This window comes from Cheilinus undulatus, linkage group 20, assembly GCF_018320785.1.
Source record: "Cheilinus undulatus linkage group 20, ASM1832078v1, whole genome shotgun sequence".
NCBI classification, from domain to species: Eukaryota; Metazoa; Chordata; class Actinopteri; order Labriformes; family Labridae; genus Cheilinus; species Cheilinus undulatus.
The window spans coordinates 26533554-26556420 of record NC_054884.1 but is presented as its reverse complement, the minus strand read 5'-3'; the positions used below and the strand labels follow the sequence as shown (position 1 = coordinate 26556420).

At 38.7% G+C, this 22867-nt stretch overlaps 1 protein-coding gene across 2 annotated transcripts; it reads right to left on the bottom strand.

Annotated features, from left to right (window-relative positions):
• Window positions 1–457: 457 nt before the first annotated feature.
• Window positions 458–22853, bottom strand: ascc1 (activating signal cointegrator 1 complex subunit 1). 2 transcript variants are annotated; one of them, XM_041815522.1, is made up of 10 exons: window positions 22529–22853; window positions 22292–22394; window positions 22064–22161; window positions 21799–21977; window positions 21565–21698; window positions 20723–20842; window positions 20503–20627; window positions 18227–18300; window positions 14977–15139; window positions 458–1496 (listed from the first exon to the last, which is right to left on the bottom strand). In XM_041815522.1, the coding sequence occupies exons 1-9, from the start codon at window positions 22641–22643 to the stop codon at window positions 15023–15025; spliced, it is 1065 nt and encodes a 354-aa protein (XP_041671456.1). In that variant the 5' UTR covers window positions 22644–22853; the 3' UTR covers window positions 458–1496; window positions 14977–15022. The 2 variants fall into 2 exon arrangements, with proteins under 2 accessions (XP_041671456.1, XP_041671455.1); XM_041815521.1 differs by having other exon boundaries at window positions 14998–15139.
• Window positions 22854–22867: the final 14 nt, after the last annotated feature.

The following is a 22867-nucleotide window of genomic DNA, read 5'->3' as shown; positions in this document are numbered from 1 at the left end:
TTCTCTTTCATGGAAGGCCTTTCATATTTCAGCAAGACAGCGCTAAATCACATACCACATCCATCACAACAGCATGGCTTCACAGTAGAAGAGTTCAGGTGCTGACCTGGTCAAGAGTTTTAGTTAAAAAACAATATGGCACATCATAAAACAAAAACAACAGCAAAGAAGACCCAGGATCATTGAGCAGCTAGAGTCCTATTAGATAAAAATAGGACAACATTCCCCTTTCAAAACTCCAGCAACTGCTTTCCTCCCTTTCCAGGCATTTTAAGTGTTGTTAAAGGCAGAGGGAATTCTACACCATGGTAAAATTGGCACGGCCCCTACTTTTTTGAGATATGTTGCTGCCAACATTTGTCATAAATGGTAAAATGTCTCCATTTCAGCATCTTATATGTTTTTATGTTCTATTGTAAATAAAATATGGGTGTTTGAGATTTGCATATCAGTGAATTGGTTTTTATTTTCACATTTTACACAGCGACCCAACATTTTGGAAAAGGAGTTGTGTATAATATAAAAAATTATAAGGTCACACTTACAGTTCATACTGTAAATTACAGAACAATTTTATTCTCATTCTTTTTCTATGATAGAAAAGTAAAATTTGGTTGTTTTCTTGCTGTTTGTTTTTGACCAACTTAGCTTTAATGCTCTAGTAGATTCAAGGTTTATTTTTCATTTCCATTTTGAGCGTGTATATATGGCCTCAGGGCACAACACTCCTCTGATGATTGCCTTATGATTAATGTTTAAGTAGATCTGACTTTAAAATACACAGTCATGAAAAACACAACGCACAAACTCTTATATTCTAAAGCAGCTCTACACAACCTGTTCAACACCTCAGATTCACGCTGTGGAAGAGCGCATTTAATTGTAAAGAGATTAACTGATGTCATCTGCCCCCTCCCTGTTCCTCTAAAGGCAGATGTTGATAAAAAATTATCTATCCACTTCGCCAAGCATACTCAGTTTACATAAAAGAGGAGAGAGGGGAGGAAAGCTTCATTTAAATAACATCCGACAACACTGAGAGGAGGAAGATCTGAAGGGCTGCTAATCTGTAAATATTTGCAGTGCATAAATGTATCTCATCGATTTTGTGTCGTACAAAAAGTTTATTTTCTTATTTATAGCTTATTAGATTCTCATATTCATGCTGCGTATAGTCTATAAGGATTGCTTCAGGAATTTCTGACAAACAGCAATTAATCACAACAGGCCAAGGTTGGACTCTTTACAAATGAATTCATTTTTTTCCTGGTAGATTTTAACAGGATGTTAGAATACACAAACTCCTGTAAGCATGCCGAGAAAACAAAATCTCATCAGATGTTAATTTTCCAACTGATTTCAACAAAAGATTTGGTGAAGATGCCAGAAAATTCTGATGCGAGTCCATTTATGTTCGTCTGTTTCCCAGTTCAGTACTGAAGTTTCTTCATCGGTAAGACAAACACTTTTCATGTAAAGCCACGTCCAGTGATGACCTGCAACACAAAATTGGAGATTAACAATCTCATTCAAAAAGCAAAATAATAAATGTGATGATGCTCTCACATTGCAAGATTGTTGTGTACACCAGGAAGAACAGGGATCCTATTTAAAGGTCACAAATTAGATAGTTAGTACCACCCCCAGGTGCAGTTGGCCCTCCCCACTTGGGAGAAAGTACCACATTCCTTTCTTGATCCTCAGGAGAGCCACATCAATTTTACTGAGCGGACGGAGTCAGGGGCGGAGTCAAACAGCTCAGTAACATTTAAAGCCACAGACACAGAAACAACTCGTTCTGAGCAGGGCTGAAACAGAGGGGTTTTTTAGACCTGCAAAAATCCAATACTGGAGTGTTTTTTCACCAACAAACTTCACAGGCATGTTTTGGGGACCTCTGAGCCCGATATAAACTCGTCTTAAAAGGGTAAAATAGTGACCTTTAACTAAACCTAAGGCGCCATAGCACCTTATTAAATGTGATCCTCAATCCTCATCAATGAATCCCTCTAAGTTGCTGACATATTTAGAGTTTATGTACTTCTTCAAAATGCCACAAAAATGATTCTGTATGTGGAGCTCATTTTATTGTTGCTGCTTCCTAAGCTCTGCTTTTTTCATCTATAATTCAGTCAGATATTTTATTTCTATTAATGTATTCTCTTTATTATGTTATTGCTTTCAATGCTCCGTACTGTTTGCTGTTTTTATTTATTCGTCTTATTCATTTATCTATTTACTTTTCTGGATAATGCACTCACTATAACATGGGGGGTACAGGTTTGTCTCGCATCTGTGTAGTCAACTATGTACACTTTAATTGATGAGCAGCACTGGACAGGCCCTTGCACCTTCATGTTCGGGTTTGTGTGGGTTGAGACACAGTTGCAAAAGAGGCTGCTGCAGTGGTTTCTTTCAGTAGGCCCAGAAAAATTCCTAATGGGCTGGGCTGGTTTTAGGGCCGGTGCAGAGAGACAGTAAACGGGCTGCACTGACACTATTGTTTGAGTTGCATGTCTTCTCACAAAATTCTCTCTACACTCGGTCGGGTGGGGGGTGCAGTCTGTTTCTGCTGAGTAGAAACACTCCTGTTACATTGGTTCTACGTGCAACTTGTCAACAGTTAATCCCTTCAAGACACAAGAGAGTCAAGGTGATAAGAAAGATGGATAACAACCACAGCAGAGTTGGTAAAAAAGTAAGACAAATAAGAAAAAACAGAAAGATTTAGAAGCTTAAGTGGCCTTATGTTCAAATTTATTTTGATATTTTAAGCTTGCAGCTTAATGTCTGGAGGTGGCAAAGGTAAGCAGGCAGAGCCAGATGTGCAATAATATACACTGTGCAAACCGCTGTCCAAGTTTATAAATCAAATCAATGAATTGTATGGTGTTAATATGCAATACACTATAACAACCATCAATACTAAGAAACACAAGCCATGAGAGTGGGCAGATAGGATTCAGTAAAGAAGTACACATTTTATAATAAAGAGTGAAATCTATACCTGTTCTATTTGACAAGTACCCTGAAAAAACTGTGATTCAGTGCTGAATAAATAAAACTGATTGGCTTAATGTTGACTGGAAAAAAATCAAACAGAATCAGCTTTGTAAGAAGGTAAGACTTCATAAGAAAAAACTTCATAAGACTTTTAACATTTTTAAACCTATCCCTAGAAATAATAATAATCACAGTTTTGAAACAGTCATAAATATGAGACAATTTCAAACTTGATTTTTGTGACAGCAGTAGTGCCAGGATCCAGTAGCATGCCCAGTGCAATTGTTTCTGTCAATTATTTCGTTATGATGCGATACGAAAGTTGTCCACAATACAAATTGTTTTCCCATACAGCAGTTTTTAAATAATGACACAATGGAAGACAATCAACTCATGATGTAACCCAATATCTGGTAAATGAAGAATATAAGAGACAAAGTGCATGATTAATCTATTTATTTAATGCAACTTAGTGTCAGTTTCACCTCTTATCATATTTAAAATTTTAGCTTATTATCACCGCTGTCTGACATAACACCGCTGTCATCTTCTGTGGCCAATAAACTTATGTTCGTTTGTGTGGGAAGCACCACTGTGACAAGTTATGCAGTAGTCACACCGAAAGGCTAAAGAGTCTTTTTAAACCGGCAATTAAATTATAGTATCACACAAGCTAGTTTGGTAATATATCAATACTTTGTCCCAACCCTAGCTGCCGTTAAGATAAGGTAAAAAAAAAAAACAGTGATAATAAAACTGACATGTTTATGTACTTATTTTCAAAATGATACTTTTAATAAATACATAAAGACCTTTTCAATTTCCTAATGCTAGTGTTAATCACTATCTAATGGGCTCTTCTGTTGTTACAAAACTATTGCAACATCACAAACAAACCTGCTGCATTTCCTCCTCAACAGTAACTTCAGTTTGTTGTTTGTGAGCTGGTTGCTGCCTGTGTAAGGTGCTACCACAGCAGAAAAAAAATGTAGCCTGAATCGAGTTCCTTGAAAGGAGAACCATCAAAAGAAGTTATTTTAAAGTTGAGGGGAGAATAAACCACATCAGGAGACATTTAATAAGTAATCTCCTGTGACTTACAGCTGTAAAAAGAGCCGCTGTAAACGCGTTTGGATCTAATTCAATTGGATTCAAACTGGGTCACACAGCTATTAAAAGTGCAAAGTAACTTTGGGGTAGTCTGACAGCAGTTTGCCTTTAAAGTACCGTAGCTGCTGGTTCACTCTGTAGGCAGCTGCAGCAGGGGTGGAACAGAGTGCAGCACCTTTTTCAATTAAATGTCCACAATAGACAGAAGCGAGCTAATATTCTGAACTCTTGACATGTTCGGTCTCAGAAGAAGATTTATTTTAGCCGTCTTTATCAAGCTTATACCAACCACTATAAACGACAAATCCCCATCAGTCTCACTCTACATCCTCCCAATACGAAACAGCTTTGAGTGCTGCATGAAGGGATTTCACAGTGAACAACTACGGAGGGGATGGATGAAACATCTGAACAGCAGTCAGGAGGAGGATTTGTTTAATAGTTTATAGCTTCCAATATGGAGGGAGTCGGAGTAGGAAACCTCAACTTCTACACATAAACCTGGATGATGTCTAGTAAAGGTAGTTAATCAGTCAATGAACAAGGAATTAATCAACAAAAGGCTGATGCTGAAACTTCATGAATCTGCCATAAATATTGCTTTAAAGCTGCACTATAGCCAGTTTTGCTTTGCTAACACTGGACTAATAGTTATGATAATAAGGAAGGGGGTTTCTATCTACCACTCCATTGCATAAGGGCATTTGGTGGGTCCATGTACGTGAATGTCAACCATATAACAGTACAGATAAAGGCCAAAATTTGTACTCACAGCTTCACAATAACGAGACTTAACTCAAAAGTTATAAAGTATCTCTCCAACTTGGCATAGTGCCGTGGCACACAAGCTTGAGCAAATTACAAAAATATATGAAGGGATCTGTCAGAATGGATGGATCCAGTGTTTTCTTTGATTTCAAAGAGTGAAAGAGCCACAAAATCCTCTACAATGTTTTTTCCCTTATTTGCCATGCCAAAAGCGCATCAAAAAATAAACTCAGCATGCAAAGACCTCTAGTCTTATGGTTAGCCACAGGATTATCTTAGAAGCAACAGAAAAAGCTTTAGGGTGTCTGTGAATCAGCTACTGGAACACAAGCTTGGGTCTGACCCACCTGGCTGTCACCCCGGTGCAGATGCCTGATGATCTAAGACCTGAAACATGACCCTGGTTTCAACACCAAGGACGTTGTCTTAGTCTAGCCAGCTGGCATCTTATGAAACTAACATGACTAAATAAGCTGAGCCAATTTAAATTTTTATTTTGAACACTTCTATAACAAAATTGAAGCCTCTTGTCAATGCAGCTAAAATGCGTGGCAGATTTAGGCATTTCTCTCTGTGTGGAAGAACTTGACTGGTTTGCATAGAGACTTGTCCTCAACCCCATTGAGCACCTTTGGGATGAACTAGAATGGAGATTGTGAGCCACGCCTTCTTGTCCAACATCAGTGTCTGACCTCATAATCGTCTACAGAATGAAGGGACATAAGTTCCCAGACACACTAGTAAAACTGACCTGTTAATCTGGTGCTACCCAACAAGGGTCAGGACATTGGATTGTTAATTGGGAATTTGGGAAATGTCCCAAATTAGTACATTTAACCTCATCTTTCATTGTTGTAGCCATCATTTTACATTATTTTACTGTGAAATGGTTGTTCCCCTTTCTTCATAGCTAAAGATTTAAATAGATGTAAATAGTTTCAGCAGTTAAATGAGCAGAAATGTCATTCACTTATTCGAGTGCGTTAAATGTGGAGATTTGCTACTTTCCATTTGATAAAATAAGAAACATAACAGTTTTTCATTCAAAGGAAAACAAGCAATTTCAAGATGTCATCTTTACTAATATGTTTGAGTATTTTCAAAGATTTCCTGAATAAAATAAGTATAGTGAAAAGCGAGGGATTTTAGTGGTAAGATTTGTTGAAGCCTATTTTCAACTCTTATTGTGCAGAGGGTATATAAGGTAAACAGCAGCTCTGAATGACTACCTGCTGTTCAAACACTCTCGGCTTTGTGCCTCTTCTCTCTGTGTGAACGCTTCCAGCAGTAAACAGACGTGGACAGCTGCAGGCAGCCTCCAGACTCAGCGCTTTGAATGATAAAGAGCTGCTGCAGCGATCACCTGCTTGCTCGCTGGAGACACAGATCAAACATTTCAAATACCCTCGCCTTGGCTGTCTGTCAAGGCCGCTCGTGCCTATTAGTGACAGAGTGATCAGCATGAGGTTCAAACAGTGATGACACTTAACTGGAGACTCGCATCCTACGTAAGAGAACTATCAAATGAAGGCGATGTAATATTTCACTGCAAAATGATATCCAGTTTGAAAGATAGTTGATTTCAACTCAAGGACAACATCCATCAAGTCTGACTATTTAAACAGTGAGTACTGGAGGGGAAAAAAGTGACACGGCATGAAGCCAAGGGCTGAAATGTAAACAAAACACTTTAAAACCCACAAGATTTTAGTATGTTGAAGGATAACTGTAGTTCTCTCAAACTGTCAAAGAAGAAAAATACCACTGTCAGAGTGAACACTGTTTGTATGCCTCAGTCTTCTCATGACTTTGTTTTTCTTTGGAAAAACTATCCTATAAAGGAAGACAAAAAAGTCTGAAATTTTCAGCTGTTTGAGAAAATTACCAGGTGATATCATTACGTAAATTGACAAAGATAAAAACATCTTAAAACTTAGCTTCAACCTTTGCAGTTTTCCTCAACAAATGACGACATGTCAAAGGCAGATGATTCATCGTCCGGATTCACTTCTGCTCTCATAACACGGACTCTTTCAAAAAACGTACTTCTTGGTTATTTTCCCTGGTGGTAATGGATCTCACCACTCAGCAGCTTTCAGACACTGTCCCGTCATTTTCTAGCAGACAAAAATGACACAAAGGCCTCTTCTTTCAAAGTCAATTCATCATAATCTTCTGGTGCTAGTTCAGGGTGAGTTGTTTTGCACAGCTAGGTTCCAGTTTGGAGACAATTCAAACATAAGGAATATGACAAAAGTTACCATTAATGACAGGAAAGTCAGTTGTGAAAATCTCAGTCATATTTCAAGTTAAACGACTTATTGTAAAGCTACCAACAGCTAATTCTTCACATACTGTTACCATTAGAGCCTGATCGATATGGGATTTTTGGGGCCGATGCCGATACCGATATTGGGGGCTAAAAAAAGGAGCTGATATCCGATATATCGGCTGATATCCGATATATTGGCCAATAACCAACATATCTGCCGATATATGAAATAAGAACATTGATATACACAGGATATATGAACCCAAATTCTTATAACACCCAAAATATGATTCAAGACAAAGAAGCAGAACACTACTAAATTAAAATAAGGAACTTAAATTAGTAACACATTCAGCATAAGGACTGTAAAACGCTGTACAATAGTCTTATATTAGATAATGGTGGACATGGGAATTAACAGTTGCGTTTATCATTGTTTATTTCACAAAGATGCCACTTAGACGACGTTAAAACGCTGTATTACGCTCTCGAAAACTTGTGTGAAAAAATCTAGCATGCTGTCCTTGACGTGCCCTAACAGCGTGTTTCTGCAAGGACGTTATTGTCATGGGGCACTAAAGTGAAGTGTTATATTGTTTTGGTAAGTCACAGCTTACCATGGAGTAAAAAATGCAGTTTCTCTCGCTGTTTCTCTGGTCTTAGTCCTCTTCTCTGCTGCAGCCGAGTGAGTGAGTGGGGGAGAGCTGCTGCTGCACTCGCTTGTGTGTGAGGGAGAGGGGCCAGGCACTCGGGCTGAGTTCAGCAGGGACACACAGGAGCAGAGCGACAGAATCCCCGCACTGCAAAAAAGTTACATATTGGCTGATGTTGATTAATCTGTGATGTGCTGTAACCGGCCAGATTAATCGGCCCGCCGATCAATCAGTCGGGCTCTAGTTACCGTTGTTATTGACATTATAGCCATATCTTGGCTATAGCTTGGGGGTGGGACTGGCCTGCTAAGGCTCGGCCAACCTAGCGATGGAAAAGCAAATCGGCACAGCTTGGTTTGGCCCGGCACGGCCAAAAACCATAATGGAAGAGTCCCATTTCTGTATCGCCTTCTTCTCACTTACCATATCTCCCTCCACCCTCTCTCCACACCTCCCTTTCTGTATGTCCCTCTGCCCTTTTTCTGCACCTCCCTCCACCTTCTTTCAGTATCTTCTTCTGTCTTACTGCATCTTCCTCTTCTCTCTTACCATATCTTCCTCCATCTTTGTAAATTCCCATTGACTGGTGTGTTTGATCACTTAAAAGACCTTGGGAGCAAAACCTTATAATTTGAGCTTAATAAAGGGTAAAACATGGCAGGAGGAGCGGGAGTCTACCTACAGAGATGTCATCTTAGTGCACCTTCGCTGTCAGTTTCCATCTTTTCAGCTAGCAGGATGAGTTTTAAAATATTCTACAAACCTCTCTGTTAAATGAACCTGATCTACATTCAGCCAGAACGCGCACAGGTAAAAACTTTACGTGACTTTAAAAAGTAATCAGGGGCTTAATCGATTTTATGTGTTTTTAACTTACTCAGCATGCAAATCAAACATACCCACTACATTTTAAGGTCACGTCTGTCAAACATCCCTCTATTTTTCCTTTAAACAGCAGATGCTAACTCCAGCTCTCCTGGATGGAGGCTTAATTTGTCATTAAGCTGTGAAAAATTGGAGAGTGCTGATCTGAATATTAAAAGCCAAATAATAAGCTAAAAAGATGTGACTTTAATCACGTAAGACCTATTTCAGACAGCCTCTGCATACAAAAAGGCTGCTTTGAAAACTGCAAAAGAAAAAAATATGTGACTGGATTGATATTTTAACCATTTTGGTCGAGGTAGAAAGATTTCAGTGAGCAAACAGTATATAAAGTTGCATCACACCCCGGTTCAGCTTAAGGTTTTAGAGCTACTGGCTCTGATAAGTCATTAATTTGGCTTCAATTTAAACAGCTCTGTTCCTAAGGATAAAACTGTACATAAAAATTCAAGTGAAGTGTTTTCAGACCATAATGCAATGGCTCTTCACCAGTGAGTATGTGGAACCAGCCTCTGAAAACATACGGTCGTGACTGATTGATGCATGAAAACAAACCCATGCACACATGTTTCAAAGACAACTAAGCTGTTTAACATTTTAATTAAAAACCCGGCTCCTGTGTCAGCTCAGATCCTCAGGAACGGAGCTGCAGATCCACAGAGGGAACACAAACAGACACCGAGGTCTCATTAATGCTGCCTATTGAAAGGGACACATGCTCGTCACGAATTCTCAAGGGTCACTTTGGAAGTTCCCTCAACAGGAAGCAGAGAGCTGACTAATTAGAGTGAGAGATGTGGCAGGGATACAAAAAAAAAAACGAGGGTCCAACAGTGAGGAAGAAAACTCCCCCACACAAACACACGAGGCCACATGGCTGCTTCATGAGTTAAGATAAAGCACCACCCACACAAGGCATAAGAACCTGTTAAAAATCAGATAAATGCTGTATATAAAAGTCAGTGTTTCTATTTTCTGATTATGTGACAAAAGGTATTTTTTACTCTTCATTCTCAGCTGGTGGGTCTGGACCCAAGAATGGGTGGCAAAGCCTGTTTCAGTAACACAGATGTGTGCCTGGAAAAAAAATAAGAGGCTAAAATCTATTATGTGCTTTTATTTTGAAAGACACGTCTCCATCTCTTTCTTCTATCACATCAATTTTTGTGGATAGATGGAAACAGGGGTGAGAGATTGGGGGAGAGACATGCAGGGAAGAAGCCACAGGCTGGACTTGAACCAGGTCCACTCGTGGGCCATGGGGCGCACGAGGCCATCTGCAACCCAAACTTCCCACCTTTTTTATCAAAATCTGTTGGTTATGATTGAAAATGCAAGAAATCTGGGTCGAATTTTGTTGTTTTGGAGGTGGCAGTGGGCACTGATGCCTAAATGTTTTTATGTTGTGAATTTATCATTTATGGGTATCTGCTTTCTGTTCTTTGTATTATACATTTAAAATAAACCACCTGGGAGGTCTGGCCACCTTTCTTAATTTCATAACCATGATTTGAAACATATTTGGCTTTTATGGTCAGTTTCCTAAGTTTTACAGCTTCATAAATAAAGATATTTTGCCTTTTGGTCCCTTTCAATAACAACTAATATTGATTTTTCTTGGATATAAGTACATAAAGGGGCTTTGAGGAATAAAAGATTTAGAAGCAGTGCTTTAAAGGGTTCATCTAGCAACAACAGATGCTTCCAGCCTTCCTTGGACTTGAGCATGCTGTCTCAAAATGTCATTTGTTGTTGCTAAATAAACTCTCTCGTTGTACCTTCCTGGTGAGCAGACCTCTTTGTTTCTTTATGCTTGTTTGTTTGGATCCAGCACCCACCAAAGGATGTGCATTTCTTTTTAATTTTCTTACAGTGTTCTGAATTATTTTCTGAGGTTGTCGTGCATTTTTCTTTGCTTTATAAATCTTGAATAAATGAAAAATTTGGCTATTTGTTCACCTTCTTTATGTCTTAACATTTTAAACACACAGCATTTAAAATTCTACCACCAGGGGGCTCTCAACCAAAATAATAACAACACGATGAGTACAGACCAGCTCCGCAGAGCTGTGCTGGTTACTACTGGCTATGAATTGTGGACTCTGTTCAACCAAAATGCCACCTTTTGATGCATATTTTCCAAACAGAGAAACTGTATTTTTTTCATTCATAATTTTTTCTTAATGACAGAAATGCAGCTAAAAAACACTTCACAGCCATGCTTGAAGCAGTCATGTTCAACCAAGAAGTGCTTTTTTAAGTGCATCTCTCCCTTATTAGAGAAATTTAAGATAAAAACAAAACAACAGTTTTCTGTAAATACACCTTAAGAGGTGCCATTTTTATTCAACAGAGTCCTTACTTCTAAACACAAAGTAGTACTGAGAAGGAGGCTGCGGAGCTGGGAGTGTGGAGGGATCCACGTACAAAGGTGAGATAGGACGGCTAAATCTGAAGCATCAAGAACAAGACACATCCTGTTACAATTATGAATATTAATCATTTCTCTGTCTTTGAAAATTTTGGACTATCTGAGATACCGTAGAAATCAATTTCATAAAACAAAGGAATGGTCACTTTTCAAGCTAAAACAAATGTTTCAGTGCACAAATTCAACATACTTTTCCTTAATTGGTTACATATATTTAGCATTTTTGTCACATGTCTCAATTTTACATTTTCATAAATTTAATATCTATAGTCTTTTGGTCATTTTACCTGGTTTTACATCTCAATAAATGGAGTACTTCTTCCTGTTTGGTTGTTTTATATTTCTAAAAATATACAGTGTCATATGTCCCTGTCTGTTCATTCACACTGCTGGCCCCTCCCCACTGCTTCCACAGCAAATTATTTGGTGCTTACCAAGATTTAAAAACTTAGATTAAGAAGTGTAAGATAATTTATCTTGTTTAAAAGATAATCTCTTATTTTTAGTGTGTAACTTGTAACGACTTACTTATTTCTAGATTTAACAATCTTATTTCAAGATGCATGGACAGATAATTTCACTAGTTTTGAGTACCTTTCTTCTCAGATTTAGTGTTTTTATCTTATTTTAAGCCCGCCCTTTTTGCAGTGTCCACTGATCCTGTTCCTCTATAACAGTGTTTCCCGACCATTTTTCCTTTCCCTGAATCAGCACTCGGGTTTTTTGGATGCCAGCATTAAAGTGACACAACACAACAGAGAAACATCTGCTACTGACTTTGGTTCATGCCACATTGTTTGCAGATGTTAAACTGAGGCATCTGTGCATCCCTAGCTGAAATGTGCCAACAAATAAAAATATGTCTTCAGTGTGAGTCTGAGGATGACGTATGCTCCTTCATGTGGGTTTCAGCATCATCATTACTGAGGACATCTGCCTAACGCGTCCTTAATCATGTCCCTGCCAGAAAAACAAGGATACACAGTCTCCATGAATTTCATTAACTTGCAAATCACCCTCTCTCTCTCCCCCTCTGTGTCTGCTTACTATTTACAGTCCCCAGAAACCTCACTGTATGTCTTAGCTGCATGTGGGATATGCAGGTTGTGTACTCCTGACCTAGTAACAAGCGTGCTCTCAGGAGGCAGGGAGTGGCTAATTATGTCCCTGAAAACGTACATTTTATGGCCACAAAGTGTCACAGTTGATGCATCAGCCGGCTGGCTGACCAAATTTGCATCTCCCTGACTAATGGCGTCTGTTGACATGGCTCCAGGAGGACAGGGGGAGGGAAAAAAAAAAAAAAGAAAAGGCAAGAAAAAGTCACGCTACTGCTGAAATGGGAGGGTGGACAGCACAGGATGGCAGAGCTGACAAACAGAAGCGCCCTCAGTTTGCATCAGTGTAACTTTTGCCCGCCCCGAGATCGCCTTCCTGCATGCCAAGCAGAGAGCACCGCCAGCTGACAAGAGCACTGAAAAAAAAGAAAAGAAAGCTCTGATGGCAAGATCAAGTGACCGAGGCTCTGGGTGTGACGTTTATGTTCACGGGCACTAGACAGACGTGAGTGGGAGCGAGGTTAGGGTTGATATTGGGCATGGATAGAAAGATGGAGAAACACAAACTTTTTTAATAAACCATGTCAGTGACGCATTAACACATTCATGAGGCTGCAAGATGAAGGGAAATGCTTATGTGTTTTATCTGACTTGCATTCACTTGTTAGTGAATGAGATCAGTTTGAAACTCCGCCAGAATGTTTTAGGCGGTCTGACTTGGCACACCATTTGTCTTAAAGGGATACTTCCAACATTTTGGCAAATTTGCCCATTGCCATAATCCCTATAGTCTTACTAACAGGTTCGTTACCTTTAGTTGTCGGTGCAAACTATTTTTAGATTGGTGCTGACGAGTTAGGAGCTGCTCTGCCAACGCAATGGATTCTTATGGTATCCCGGCTTTCCCTCATCAAACTCATCCAATACACAATCCAAAAACTCCAAAACGCTCTCGTGGACAAGTTGTGACCTGTACATTCACCAGGCTATGAAATAATAATGTATAATTATGTAACATTACGACACATGAAGCAAATACTTGGAACTATTTCTTGAGTAAACCACTGGGCGGAGTGACAGTGCGGCAGCCATGTCTGGAGTGTAGTTCTGGCTTTGCATTTACCTTAGGCCTTGATTAAATAAGCAGCCATGCCGGTAAAGAACATCATCTGGGTGTATGTTGCTCCAAAACTTTGTGTTCCTCTCAGTATTAATGGTGCCCTCACAGATGTGCAGTGAGTACCAACACACCCCCAAAACCATCACAGATGCTGGATTTTGAACATTGCATTAAAAACAATCTGGATAGTCCTTTTCCTTTTTGGTTGCAAACAACTGAGCCTTTCAGGCTTCTTTTATACTCAATTATGGTACTACCACCCGCTACTAATTAACCTTTTTACCTGTGGGATTTTCCAGGTGTTTTGCAGGATTTCACAACTTTGCAAGTCTTTTCCTACCCCATCCCAATATTTTTGGAACACATTCCAGGCATCACATTCAGGATTTGTGCATATCTTATAAAAAAGGTGAAACTGTTCAAATTTGGAATATTTACACTTGTGCCTTTGTGCTTGAATTGAATATAGGTTGAAAAGGATCAGATAATCACTGTGTTCTGCTTTTAGTCACATTTTGCTCAATGCCCCAGCTTTTTTGGAACTGGGGTTGTATTATCAGAAAACCCTTCTTATATATGTTCAGGACAGGATCAGTAGAAATATAAATTGTCCCACTCTAGTCACCATAAAGCCAAAGTTACTCACTGGAGCTTTTAATGTAATTTGATTTGCAGTAATGTTATCACTGCTGTAGCTGGAAATGTAGAGCCCATTATATCACTTTATTTACTGTTCTGCTAAATCCATTGGAAAGCACCAAATTCTAATGTCTTTTATATATTTAGAAAACAAATCTAAGTCTGTGAATTAGGTATAGTCATGAGGTAAACAATGTAGTTCAGCAAAAAGTAGAAGATGGGAAAGAAAAGTGCAAGAACTTGAAACTGGTATGCAAGAAGGTGTGATGGAAATCAGAGTTCTTTGTAAGACCTTAAGGTTTGATTTCTGGAATAAAATGACCAAATTTAATGTGCATTACCACCACCACCAATAGGATTGGCAAGGGACTGTTCATTTAGAACAGATTTCAAAATAGTGTCTCTCATGTTTGACTTTTTCCAATTTGTACAGAGTGAATAAATTCTGTACGTTTAAGTAAACTGTCGCTGACAATGTTTCCCCATCAAGACTAATCCAATGCTTAAGCCCTACTTTGCTTGACTTATTTCCTTAAAGAAGCCCATCTTACACGTTATCAGTAATCTCCTCTATTAAGAAAAGAGCATCGCTGGCAAAGCAACACAAATTTTCTGTGATATTCAGACAAGACTATCTCTGTGTGCTAGAAAATCCCCTAATGACAAAAGCAAATCTATTTACATAATCAAGATGACATTTATGCTTCTTTTGTTCTGTTTTGGTTTTGATTGTCTCTTCCATTAAAATCTATTTGTGCCATTAAATCTGATGTTGTCAAACCCCCTGAGGAGAAAAAATTGTCTTGAGACTAAAAGACACAAACACTTATCTGCCTGAGAGTGATTATGCATGCAAGTTTCATCATTTCAGTAATTTTTCACTCAGCTCTTTTATTTTTCTGCCCTAACGGTTCCCATAGGATGTAAAAACAATGTAATTACTGCAAACACAAATGTAACAGATCTCCTGGAAAAATAAGCCAGCCTGATGCTGCCACCTACTGGACAATGCTGCTAATGCAGTTTCGATAATTTACCAGGTTCTTCATAAAGAGCACCTCAGAGTATCAGCAACGATGAAGCTCATGAGAGGTTGACGCTCCCTGAAGACGAGTAGTAGCCGGTGCAGTCAGTGGAATATCTCTGAGACAGCAGGATGGTTTTTAACTCAAAGCCTCCAAAGTGATAAGCTCCAAATATCTGTAATCAAAACAACACATGAAAAATGTACAAAACTCCACAATCATAAGAGCTTCTTTCACATTAAAATCATGTTTAAAACCACAAGACAGCTAAACCTCTAAATGATTTTTTTAACCGTCAGCTCTGTGGTCTCAGTCCTTTTATTGTTGAAGTCTATAGAGAAAATAAGCCACTCGAAAACTCGTGTTACCATCGCTACAGTTGAGAGAGATGCTTCTTTTCATTCAAAGGAAACAAAAAACAAGGATTTCTTTTTATCGAATAAAGACTTTCTTTGCCAGAGAGCAAAGCAAGGTCAGAGTTTATTAGTCTGTACTGTCATACGGGTTCAGTCAGTGTTTTAAAATGTGCATATAGGACATTTCCATGACATAATGGCTTTTTTTTTTAATCATAAAGATCTTTTGTTACTTTTTTTTGAAATTGTAGGGGAAAATGTTTAAAAGATAGACTGAGTTAATTAACATAGTTATAGTTTAATTCCAGACAAATTTAAGATTATTTGTGCTGTAACAGAGCATTAGGAAGGGTTGGGTATTGTTTGGGGTTTTTCCTGATGCTGTTGCTAAATCAACACTTTTTGGTGCCCAAATTGATACTTAGAAGAGAAAGAGTGAATTAATAAAAGCTCTCTATGTTGTAAGATGCAAACAGAATCTCTAATCAAAGGAAAGAGGAGTGACTTCTTCACATAGTGCATTTCGTGCATTTCTTTTGGAGAGGCAGGATGGGGCGGTACCAAAATGAAGCACCAAAATCTGTCTTGTAATTTGGTACAGTAGGTTTGGATGTGTTGTTATCGCCAGTACTACGTTGGTGCCAGATTTTGATACTCATCCCTTGTATTAGGGTCACGTTTATAACAATAACTTTATACTATTATTGGACCAAGTTTAAAGTTAAGGAGATTTGGATTTAGATTTTTTACTCTGGTTTCCCTATATGGCAATTTAAAGTAAAGTAGTTTAAGTTTTTAAACCTAGTTGGTTAAAATCCTAAAACAAGGGAAAGACTCAGGATGAAATTGTGGCAGAAATGAAACTACAGTTGTGTTCATGTTTTTGAGGGGTGAAAGAACGCTAGTGATGCTTCCCCATCTGCTTGCTCTCATTGGCTGTTGTGGGTGCTCTGTCAGAGGCACTACAACCTCAAAACGTAAATATCAAAAGTATTTGATATTTCTGATTTGGGGTCTGGGAGGCTCCAACACGATATGGAGCAGTAAAACAAATGTGTTGACAACACACACATGAGGATTATTCAGACAAATAATCGTTTGCAACAGGCTCCACTTGGGATACTCCCCCAAGTGGAGCAGGCTTAAAATTCTGTGGCCAACCTAAACAGTCTAGGGCAAAAGGCCTTAGTAAGAGAGGTAACCAAGACCCCTCAGTGGAACACATAAAAAGCTGCTTGGAAATGGAAAAAAAACAAAAGCACCAGAAGGACTCCCAGACTGTAAAAAACAAGATTATCTGGTCTGATGAAACCCAAATTAAACTGTTTGGCCTCAATTCTAAACATTATGTCTGGAGGAAACCAGACACCACTGATCACCTGCCCAATACCATCCCAGCAGTGAAGCATGGTGGTGGCAGCATCAGGCTGTGGGGGTGCTTTTTTAGCAGCAGGGACTGGGAGACTGGTCAGGGTTAAGGGAGAAAATGGAGAAAAGTACAGAGCTATCCTCAGTGAAAGCCTGTGCAGCACTCAGGACCTCAGACTGAGCTGATGATTCACAGCCAAGACAACACAGGAGTAGCTTAGGGACAACTCTGTGACCGTCCTAGACTGTCCTTATCGAACATCTCAGGAGATATCCTGTGGGGAGATGGGACAAAGTTCCAGAAGGACAACCATAACTGCAGCCATCCACAGATTTGGGCTTTATGGCAGTGTGGCTAGAGTGGATTTTTATGTGTTTTGCACTGAAACACAAAATTTCAAAAATTCTGTTTTCACTGTATCATTATGGGATACTGAGTGTAGATTTATGAGAGAGAAAAATGAATTTAAACAAATGTAAATAGGGAGGGGGGGTTGGCATACTTTCTGAATTCACTGTCTACTTGTTGGTAATGCTAAGCCACATGTGATCAGGTCCTCCTACATATCATGTATGTATATTCATCATAATGAAAGACCACAGTGGTGGTCACAGAAGTAATGGCTGATGGCTGAACTCTATTGAAACTCTGTTCCAGGATCCTGAAATACTAAACATGTTTGTGCTGTGAAATTGGGCCAAGTTTAACTAGCTTCTGAGTAGATCAGGAGGGTTTAATTACAAATCGCAGCTGCAGAGGGAACAGAATCATTTAGTCACAGCTTGATTTCATCACACCTTTAGCTTTGGAGGGTCACAGCGAGTCAGGAGCAGAAATTAACCTGATTGTCCTCTGTGCATGCTGAAGTGGAATCAGCGACCCCCTCCAAAGACCTAATGATCTCTGTTCTAAGGACTCTGAATTCATTTGAAAGCTCTTAAATGCCACTAAGACTTTTAATGCAGTGGAAATGTCACCTAGAGTTAAAAGATCTGCACACACATTAAGTTGAATATGCAGAGTTTGTACGGTGTAATATTGCTTGATTAGCCTTATTAGAGGGATAAAGAAGATGCCTGTAATTTAGCTAAAGATTTCACATCTCTCTGACTGTATTCTTGGTTTTTCCTACCATATAATGAAGAAATAGATGCAAGTATTGTGGACCATTAAGTGCCTAAGCTGTGCTAATTGTATGTGTTGTTTGCTTTATGGTCCACTTCTAGGTTACATTTAAAGCTTATTTGAGGAGTTTCTATCCAGTTATGAAAAAGACAGAAATTAATATTGATGCCTCTATGTGATGTGCAAAAGCAAATGAAGCCACAAGAATAAAGACTGCCAGTTTCTACAGAGTTAAAGTCTTAGATTGCTGCCACAGATGTAGGTGTCAGATAAGGGAAGAAACAGACAAAGATTTTTTTTAAATGCTAAATCAAGATCCTCCTGTGTTTTTGTCATCTGCCATTAAATTAAGGATGGATATGTGTATTTCAGGGGTGTTCATAAAGGGATGCAGGGGTATTTTTCCACTAACCTTCAGTATATTTCTGGCATCGAAAGCCTCCCTTTCATTCATGGTTTGCCTTCCTGTTCCACCTGTGTCTTCACCTGGAAAAACACCAGGAGTGTCAAAGAAAGCTGAACAATGCAACAAAGAACAATAAAACTCAGATATCTTATCTCCTGATGGCATAAACATGTTAACTGCTGCATCAGGTGGCAAGAGTAGGGAGACAATCAGGGTTATTTAGTTTGTGAAACCGGTTTGTGAAACATAGATAAAAACACAAATTTTAATAGGATTTGTCCACATGTTGGCAAACACTGACTGGTTACACAGCCCCCCTGCCTTTGTGCGGTGTTGTTGGTCAGAGCAGTGCACATTTGAGAACTGGGGCTGGACCTAATCCATGGCCAAAATGAATGAAGCCATTGTCATGGTACTTGGAAAACATGGTGCACGGTGCACGTAAACAGAGTCGAGGCCAAACAGAGAACGAGCTGGCTGATGTCTATCATCAGAAATCTGTTGTTGTAATTGTTCAAGATTCTGTTTGTCGTCACTGCAGCTCAGGTCTGAGCCAAAAGATAATGAGGGGACATTGGTAAACATGTTCAGTGCTGGGGCTGCCAATGTGATCAGAGTGAGTCAATACTGCTTTTATGAGGGCTGTAGGCACAACAGTGAGGGGTGTACTACCAAATAAGATTATTGATTTAGTGAAGTATGTTGGGTAGAAAGTCTGAGCTTTAAACCAGATCACCACTCAGAATACTTCAACATTAGAGGAAAGTTTATTTTAGGGATTTATGATATTGGATTTTTGTTTATATCTGTACCAATGTTTTAAAACTCATTTTAGCTGATATCACTACAGCAATATTCATAGTCTTTCCTGCACTAAAATGTACCTGTTAGTCTTATTATAAAGTGTTTCAGTCTGTTTAGAAACAGACATAAACAAGACAAATAACATTTGGTTCTACTTAAAATGGTAAACTATTTTTTTAAATAAAGACACTCAGTGAAGAAAAAATAAAAGCAAGCATCATCTGCTTCTGAGAGCACTACAAACAGCACTGTACAGACATATTAAAAATGAGTGTTTTCTAAGAAATGACAGGAATGGTAAAATTGAGAGAAACAAAAATGAAAAGCTTCAGCTGAGGTAGTTCTGTTGCCTGAGCCTGGAAACTTCAGAATCTATTCATACAGTGCTGTGAAAAAATATTCGCACATTTGTCATACTTAAATGTTTCAGATCATCAAACAAATGCAGGTTCTTTTGCGTCGATAGGCTCTTGAAGTACTTTTTGGAAGGCTGGCCACTCCTGGGAAGGGTCACCACTGTTCCAAGTTTTCTCCATTTGTGGATAATGGCTCTCACCATTATTCATTGGAATCCAAAAGCCTTAGAAATAGCTTTTTAACCCTTTCCAAACCAATAGATATTGATAACTTTATTTCTTATTTGTTCTTGAAGTTCTTTAAATGGCGGCATGCTTTGTCACTTTTTGAGATCTTCCAGCCCTCTTCACTTTGTCATACTGGTTCTGGCAGTAATCAGACCTGGCTGTGGCTAGAGAAATTGAACACAGCTTTCCAAAAAAGTGGTTTATCACAGTTAATTCATGATTTAACAAGGGGCTTATTTTCTTTGTTACATGGGGCCAGGTAAGTTAATCTAACCCTAAATTAAATCATCATTTAAAAACTGCTTTTTGTATTTACTTGGGTTATTTTTGTCTAATAATAATAAAAAATGTTTTAGTATCTGAAACATTTAAGCGTAACAAGTACGCAAAGAAATCAGGGGGCAAAGGCAAATGCCTTTTCACAGCACTGTACATTCTGCTGGTATGCAAGGCAGATATATCAGCTGTAAATTTGGGAAACAATTTTCTTACCTGCTGATATTTTTCTTAAATTTGTGCAGGAACAGTTTTCTAAAAAATGCATGCAAACTTTTTTTATTATGCAGAAAAACCTAAACCCACTCCAGTATTTATTTTGTTCTCTCCTCATTTCAAATGGCATTTTCTTTTTTATTTTTCTTTCATCATTAAGAAAGAACGGGATGACTTTAAAAAGAGACGGGATGTATGAGGAATAGAGACCAAGGATGATGTGACACTTATAGCTTAGGGCTAGAGTTCAACCCTCCATGGATGTGGCCGGGATTCAGCTTCTACGGTGCACACTTTTTCAACTGAACTAGCTTAACACACTCAAAGGAACTCTGATTTTGTCCAACTTCTTAACTGCACATTCCCCTGATGAATATTTTAATGTTATGATAACATCATTACCTGTGGAGTCCTTCCTGAACAGAGTGTTCATCACTGTGCCATGAAGCTTCACTCTGTCCCACTCTCTGACCATCAGCCCGGCTGAGACAAAATGTTCCACCAGCCTGTCTGCAATCACTTGCAACCTAAAGAGCAGTAATATTTGAAGGAATGTTAGGCTTAAAAAGCATAAATTATGAGGTGAAAACTTGGCAAATAAACTTTGTTAGCACTGACTCACTTGTCAGATCCGTCTTTCACATTAACTTTGGCATACAGGACGTCTACCATAGCTGGATCATCATTCATGTACTCTATTCCTGTCACCTCCAATGGCAGAGGTTTCCCTTCTGTGATGTCCCTGTTAGAAGACAGAAAAAAAGATAAGAACAGGGATTCAAAATCCAAGTGGGTTTTTTTAGGACATCAAATGTAGTCTGTAAAAACACATTAACTATTTTTACAGAGGAATAAAGCTTCTGTTATTCTATATTTTTCTTACTATTGACAATTCCTAGACCAATGCAAAATATGCATTAATTCTTCTCCTATGGCTTTCCAACTTACCTTTCTGGCACTTAGACCACTTTTCTTCTCGTGATAATGTGTATCTTCAAAATTGGATCACAAATACATTGTAATTTTTTTCTAAAAAGATACATGATTTATAAAAGTAGTAAATCCTGTAGACCTTTAAGGCAATGGGATAAACATTATATTTGCTGAGGACTTAATTTTGTGTGGATTTGTCTGTGCTCAGAAGAATTAACAGCAGGACAGTGCAGGCTGGATTAACTAAGAAACAAACAACAATACCCTAGTTTATAGAAATGAGGGAAAATGTCACCTGGTGCAAAAGTTCTTTCAGTATTGTGCTTGTTTCTGGCAAAGGGGATAGGTTATATCAGCCTTTGATGTAAAAAAAGAGGAAAAAAATAACTGTGTGTACTTTGTTGAAAGTATAAAAACAAGGATAAAGTAACCTGATATAAATGGAGCTTGAGATGTTTTAATAAATCATGTTGTGATTTTTCCCAACTTCACATTTAGATCTTTTGACCACCAAGTTGTCTGACCCCCTACCTGATGAAGTGCTGACATTCTTGGAGATGTTCAGAGGCTTTCCTCACTTCCATGTCATTTAAGAGAGCCAGGGTGCCGACCGTCAGGTGAAGCTTTGCAGGGTTTTGAAAGATGCTTTCATCTACTCCATAATCCTGCACATTGAATAGAAAAAAATGTAATATAGAAACTATTCAGAATAAAAAAGGTCATCCGACAGAACGCCACTTATGTTGACGTTTCCCTGTGTAATACCTGTGAACACTGCTTCAAAACCTCCTCCTTAAATGTCAGGAATCCTTCCTGAACTTTCTGGTCATTCAGAGGGAATGATAAGAAGTGTGTGAATGGCTGCTTTTTCCTGAAACTCTCCACAAGGACTTCAACTCTTGTGACTGCAGACGAGACTGCAGCTTTCTGGGAACCTGTAATAACTGTGGAGCAAATGAAAAGATGAATGTTTTAACCATTTTGTTACAAGACTGCTCTTTAACCTGTATAATAATGTGATCATCCTCACTAATCTGTCCTTCCACTCCTTGCTTAGGGATGCTGATTGATGTCTTTGTGTCAAACTCCAAGCGCCTGCGTGTCTCTCCTTTCTTCCCAATTATGTACCTGTGTAAAGAAAAGGGATCAAAAACAAACACAGACACACAGTTTACAGTTAAAACCAACAATGTTTTGCTTTCACATTGAAGGGGATATGGAATAACAACACAAAAGGTTAATTTTACAAAAAGCTCACTTGTAAAGCACACTTGGGACGTCGATGGCACATCTGTATCCTTTATCAGTCTGCTCAATGAAATGGGTATCACAGGATTCATCTTCTGCAAGGTCTTCACTCTCTAAACAAGAAAAAACACAATTATACAACCATTATGTTGGTTTCATTTCTTGGAAACTAAGGCTACAGGCAGCTAACATAGTATGAGCTGTAATACTATAACAAGCTGTTAAATACTGACAGCATTCAACTTACCTGGTGGTCCCGAGTAAGAGAAATCTTCTTCTTCTTCATAATGTTCTTCTTTAGTGATATTCCTCCTGTATATCCTTCCATCTATATTTATGAGAGGTGGACGTAAAACATCCATAGTGTGACGTTTCTAACGTTAGCTTCGCAAAAGCTAACCTAACCGTGTAATTGATGTTGGGGTAGCTTCTTAAGTTGGTTAGCTATACCAGTAAGCTGCAACGTGAGCTTGTGTAACTTTTTAAACCCGTATATGATAAAATAACATTACTTTGTTGCTCATAACCTGTATGTTACCTGACTTTTATGTACGGAGTATCATTCTTTACGACACACAGGAACCTC